At 60.1% G+C, this 6,225-nt stretch overlaps 1 protein-coding gene across 1 annotated transcript; it reads left to right on the top strand.

Moving 5' to 3' along the window:
• Window positions 1-706: 706 nt before the first annotated feature.
• FJX1 (four-jointed box kinase 1) lies at window positions 707-3,375 on the top strand. Its single transcript, XM_048045828.2, has one exon. It carries the CDS (start codon window positions 853-855, stop codon window positions 2,014-2,016), a length of 1,164 nt encoding a protein of 387 aa, XP_047901785.2. The 5' UTR covers window positions 707-852; the 3' UTR covers window positions 2,017-3,375.
• Window positions 3,376-6,225: the final 2,850 nt, after the last annotated feature.

Raw genomic sequence — 6,225 nt, 5'->3', positions numbered from 1 at the left:
GGTGCTGCACTAGGGCAAGATGCCCTAATACCACCTCAGCCAGGATCTGGCACCAGAATTGGAGGCAGAGAAAGGACTTGGTGCGTTGTGCTGCTGGGAGATGCTCACCGTGCTGCCATGTCCAGGGGAGGAGCTCATGGCCCCTCAGAGCCTGGTACAGCACTCTTTGCACTCATGGGCTTGGCATTGAGGTGAGTTAAATGCAGGATCAGGTATCCCCCAAACCAGAGGTGCTAGTTACTCAGAGCCTGGCTTCACATAGCAGCTAAAATGATTTAATTTAAGAAGCAACAGGGGGAAGCCAGAAACTGTTGCCTTTCCACGTGCTAGGACGCTGGGTCTGGGCAGGGGCCACCTCTCCCTTCCTCGGCGCAGGCCTGGGGAGCTTGCGGTGCCCACACACCTGGCGGCGGGGCGGCTCGGGGCCCCGGCCCTGCCCCGGGGGCTTGTGGAGGCGGTGCGGCCGCAGCCGGCCGGGGCTCGGCCTGTCGACCGCCTGCCGGGCCCGCGGCTGACACGGGCGGGCGGCGGGGCGCAGGGCCCCGCGGCTTCCCCGGCCGGCGGCGGCTGCAGCTCGGGCCCGGGCCCTGCGGGGGGCGCTGGCGCCTCACGGGGGCGGGCGGGGGGCTCGGCCCGGCCCCACCGCCGCGTCGCCGCTTTTAGGGGCGGTGCCGGGGGCGGCGCGGGGCCCCCCGCTGCCGGGGCTGGGCGCACAGGGCGCGGGGCTGCCGCCGGGCCGGGCCGGGCTCGCAGCGGCTCCGCTCCCCGCCGCCATGGGGCAGCGCCGCGCCGGGGCCGGGGCCGGGGCCGGGTCCGCGCCGCGTCCCGCAGCGTGAGGCGGCGGCGGGCGGCATGGAGCGGGGCGGCCGCGCCGCGCTGGGGCTGCTGGCGCTGGGCGCGCTGCTGGGGCTCTGCGCGCTGCCCCCGCCGGCGCCCGGGCCGGAGCGGGGCGAGCCCCGGCGCGGCGGGCAGAAAACTTTCCGGGCGCTGCTGGCCGTGGGCCGGGAGCAGCAGCAGCAGCAGGAGGAGGAGGAGGAGGCGGCCGGGCGGGCGGCGCCGGTGCGGCGGGGCATCTTCTGGAGCCGGGAGCTGGAGGCGCGGGTGCCGCCGGGCTTCGCGGCCGAGGAGGCGGCGTCGTGGCCGGCGGCCGCCCGCGCCGCCCGGGTGTCGTCGCTGGAGCGCGGCGGCTGCGGGCGCAGCTCGAACCGGCTGGCGCGGCTGTCGGACGGGAGCCGGGCCTGCGTGCGCTACGGGGTGAGCCCGGAGCAGATCCAGGGCGAGGCGCTGTCCTACCACCTGGCCGGCGTGCTGGGCATGCAGCAGCGCCTGCCGCCCATGGCGCTGGCGCTGGTGGAGCCCCGCGGGCGGCAGTGGGAGCCGGTGCGGGAGGAGCTGCGCGGCTCGCTGTGGGCCGAGGGCGCCGTGGTGAGCCTGACGCGCTGGGTGGACAACCTGACGGCCGTGGTGGCCCCCGCGCCCTGGGGCGCCGAGGCGGGCGGCGGGCGGCGGCCGCGGGCGCTGTCGGCGGCGGAGCTGGGCGGGCTGCCCGCGGCGCAGCTGGTGGAGCTGGTGCAGTGGAGCGACCTGATCCTCTTCGACTACCTGACGGCCAACTTCGACCGGCTGGCCAGCAACCTCTTCAGCCTGCAGTGGGACCCGCGCGTCATGCGGCGCGCCACCAGCAACCTGCTGCGCGGCCCCGACGGCGGGCTGGTCTTCATGGACAACGAGGCCGGGCTGGTGCACGGCTACCGCCTGCTCGCCGTCTGGGACCCCTACCACGAGCCGCTGCTGCGCTCCGTCTGCGTCTTCCGCGAGGGCACGGCCAGGCGGGTGGCCGAGCTGCACCGCCGCCGCAGCGCCGCCGCCGAGCTGCGCCGCCGCTACCGGGCCCGGGAGCCCCTCTGGGCCCACCTCGGGTTCCTCTCGGAGCGCCAGGCCGAGCTGCTGCAGGCCCGCGTCGACTTCGTGCACCGCCACATCGCCCACTGCCGCGCGCAGGCCGCCGCGCTCTGACCCCCGCCGCGGGGTGCCCGAAGCCGGGTGCCGGTGGTGGTCCCACGCACCCAGGGACCCCCCCTCGGGCGGTTGCTGGATGTCGCCGCTGAGAAGGAAGCGTGTAGAAAGCCCCCGTCCCGGTAGCTGTTAGTCTGTGTCGTGGGCGCTCCTGGTTCGACTGCTCGGATCCCCGGTGTGTGTTCGTGATCGTCGCCATCCTTTGATTTGACCCGTAACGTAACCGGCGCGTGGGGGACGGAAGAGGATCTCCCAGGCTCCAGACGCATCGCTGCGTGCCAAGACTTTGATGTGATAGTTAAAGCGGAGAACGAAACTGTCCCATGCACTTTACTTTGACTTTTTAATTTTTTATAAAAAAAAGGACCTTTTTATTTTACAAAGTCTGCCTTTTATGTACATTATAAATGTTCATAAGCCTTTCTGTGACATACTAAAGAAACTGATGGTTCAGTAAAGCGTGCCCGATGTTTTGTCTGTTTTGTCCCGACTATGTGCCCAAGCCTGGAAAAAGAAGCGCACACCTCCGCCGGCCCCGGTGAGTGACACGGCCCTGCTGCCTCCCAGCTGCTTCCTGAACCGAGCTCCAGCTAAACAGACTTGCCTGGTGGTTTTTGTTCGTGGGGTCCTGTTGCTGGTTGTTTTTTTTCCAAGCCTGAAATGATCTGCTTGTCCTAACACCAGTTGGTTTCAGTAAACTGATTTAGGTGGTGTGGGCTTAGGGGCTGGCAGCCCCTTTGGGTGCCCAGGCTGTGTCCTGGTGTCGTGATGTGGCTCGCTTCAAGTGTCACCAGACCAACAGCAGGTACCCAAAGCTTCCCCAGAGGTGCCAGGTGCTTTTGGGAGGTGTTTGCACCGATTCTCTGCCCTCTGTTTCCATTTTGTCTATCTTTGCAACTGGGGCTGAGGCCAAACTGAAGAATAGGAGAGCTGTTCAGTCTTGCTGAAAGAGGTGTGTTTTTTCTCTACAAAAGTTTTGTTTGAGGTACAGCAAAGCAGCACCAGCGGGTGGACAAAACAAAGCATCTGCATCTCTTCTTGCGTTTTTTTATCATGTGCCAGTATCCACAGAAGAGGCAATTGTGCGGCTCAAAACACAGCCGGAATAGGGACAAAGGACAAGCTAATCCTCTTTGCGCCCCAGATGCCGGTGCCCATCCCGCTGTAACGGAGCAGCAGCGTAACCTCTGGTGCCGAGGCAGCAGCGCGCAGGGGGGATGCAAGGCGGTGGCTGCTGCCTTCCCGCGGTGAGCACCAGCCTCCCTGGACCTCAGCGAGAGCAGCGCCTTCATCCGTGCTGGTGGGGGTCCTCGGGCTGTTAATATTCATTTATTTAGATTAAACTTCACACCGAGATGAGTTTCTTTGGCCGTTACCGTTTTCCTTTTGTGTGTGTGTTGTGGGTTGGTTGGTTGGCTTGTTCAAACAGGACAAGGGTTTTATAAACAGCTTTAACTTACCCGTTAGTTAGCTGTATTAGATGTTGCAACCTGTGCATATGTGTATTTATCTTAAAATGCTACAGCAGTCTCCAAGACTCGCTTCATTCAAGTGCTTAACTGACAGGGCTCTCTATTGAACTCGTATTTATAGTTCAGTGCATTTATCTCTCTGAACAATGCACAGAACCCCATGTGACGTTCCCTTGCCATTTACATGATAATACACAATTTAGCTGTGTAATTCTTAATTCTTCTTTAGCGCTGTTTGTCAGCCTTACTTTATAACTCAAAAGCAGCAGCTCTGTTGCATTCACCTAATGAAAATACGTCTAAGTAATAGACTGCTGGCATAAATTGTAAGCCACGGTGAAGAGCAAACTGCTGTGCTGCAAACTTCCCTGGTTCTGTTTCTGTTTGAGTATTTCTACAAGTATCGGCACGACCCCGCTTTTGATGGCTAATGGGAAATAAATCTCCTTTGCAGCGCCTTTAGAGCCAGACCCCAGATAATTACACCCTTCAAGAAGAAACGTGAGGCTCTATTTGTCGATCGGTAACCACCTCGAGCTGTACGTGGGGTGTGTGCTGAAAAGCGGTGTAGTTATGGGTCGGTGAGGGTGGAGGTACCGTGCTGGAGAAGCCGTGTCCCATGGGGAAGAGAGACCGGGGATCGTGATGCTGCACCACAGAGCTCCTGCGTTTTGTTCTGCTGCAGATCGTCTGCTGCTGCGCTGGAGAAAGCTTTCACTCACTGTCACGTTAGGGAAACTACCTTTCTGCCGTGTGACTTCTTTGAGGCAAGCAGAGCTTTGTCAGTTCTTGCCCTGGCGCATTCTTTGCGTGCCTCCAGCTCGATGCGCCGCCTGAGCCCGGGCTGTCTTTGAGCAGAACAAAGGGCTGGGGTCCTGTTGGGCTTCTCCTGTGCTGAAATCACTGGTGCCGCTCTAACGCCACGCTCCTTCTGCGGCTCCCTTCGCAACCAGCAGCGGGGCAGGCGAGGAGGACCTCTCTAGAGAGTGGGAAGACCTGCAGCCCTGGAAGTTGTAAGCTCCGAGTGGTGCTGCGGGCAGGAGCTGGCCACGCACTGCTGGCAGCCCCGCTGCAGCTCGCTGGAGGAACCGTGCTGCTGGGCTTCCTGCAGCATCCAGAGGTTTGCTGCTGGACACCGGGGACGGGTGCGGGCTGGGGGTGGCTGTTGCTCAGGAGCTCGCCCACAAGGCTGGCACTCACAGGGCACGTTCCTCACGCTTTTGTTTGCAGGCGTCTGAAGGAGTTCTGAAGCTCGATGTGCTTCAGGGGTGCTTTTCTCCAGGTGAGGCTTCCCCTGCTCACACAGACATTCGCTTGCTGCTGCCACGCTTTGGTGCCCGGCTGGGGCCATGCCAGCCCCCTCACAGGTTCTGGGAATAACTGGAAGAAAGTGAAAAGGGAGCTGGTTACGCTTTGACTTACTGGGCATGCAGCGTGCTCTTACCGTCACCAGCACTGTGGTTGAGGCTTGATTGCCCTTTGAAGTTCAGTGCATTTTTTTAATGGTAATAATTCTGAGAATTTTCTCACCGGCACACTAGGTGGTCCAGGACTAGCTTGGGTATGAGATCATGTCAGGGCTTAACCCCATATCGCACGTTATTCCTACTTTGCTACCACAACGTAAACCACAAGTGCTCCTCAGAGCCATTCTGCTCAGGCTTGGCCACAACCCAGAAACCTTCTCCCTCGCCCCTCGGGCGCTGGCGTGGCTCTCACCACTGAAGAGAACAGGCGCTGCTGACCTGAGCAATGTGGTGACTCCTGGCTGCAAAGTCTTTTGCCCTGATTCAATTAGCATTTAACAAATATCACCACACCCTTGGCAATGGTTTAATCTAACTCGTTGTGCCTCGCTAATGGATTTCACCCCATGTGTTGTGTGTGCTCGATAGGCTTTACTGCCCTCAGCGTTTGACACAAACCATTTCATAATTTTGGGTAAATAACGTTGGACATTGGAAATGCTCTTCCTTCCCTAGTCTGGAGCTGTGAGCAGTTCATTAAAAAACTCACTTTCAGTGTCATAAAACACGCATATAAAATTTCATATCCGAGCACGTACCAGCCCAGGGTTTCCCAAGCTGTTGGGAGGAGCGGATGCCATCAGCCTCAGGGCACTCATGACGCTGCACCTGTGGCTGTGTGATGCTGGGGAGTTCGTGGCCGTGCTGTACTGGGTTGGGTTGGGCAGGGGGCTGAGGAGCAGGCTGGGCACCAGGGCATGGTGACTCTGCGAGAGTTCACTTGTTGTTCCTGCTGTGCCCCGAAAGCATCACCGTCTGTGGGGACTGTGGTGATTTCCTCTTGCAGCTGCAATCCAGCGAAAAAGCTTTGTTCCCAAAGATACCTCACAGAAAGCAAAACAGCTGCTAAAGTGCCCCCACACACACCCCGCCACCCCTCCCTGAGCCTCCCTGCTGCCAAAAGCCCCGCACCACATAGCTGCATCCCCGGGCACCCACCTGAAGCAGTGGAAACCCCCCTGCAGCACGGGATGCGCTAACCAGCAGCAGGGCTTGTGCCAGGGCCCCATCGCAGCCCAGACAAAGCGGTCTTCTTTCTGCATATCTGTAAATTTCAGATGGAGGAATCATCATTTTTTAATGCGCCTGTCTTGCTAGCTTCCTTTTTGTGTCCTGCTGGGGGGGAAAGTGCATTAATAAACTATGGGTTAAAGCTGCTGGTGTGAATTCTTTTTTCTTGTTCCTGATTTCTTGGAGATGAGCTAGGGACC

Source organism: Anser cygnoides, chromosome 5 (assembly GCF_040182565.1).
Source record: "Anser cygnoides isolate HZ-2024a breed goose chromosome 5, Taihu_goose_T2T_genome, whole genome shotgun sequence".
NCBI lineage: Eukaryota > Metazoa > Chordata > Aves > Anseriformes > Anatidae > Anser > Anser cygnoides.
Note: the sequence above shows the minus strand (reverse complement) of the source record. Positions and strands in the feature narration are given on the sequence as shown.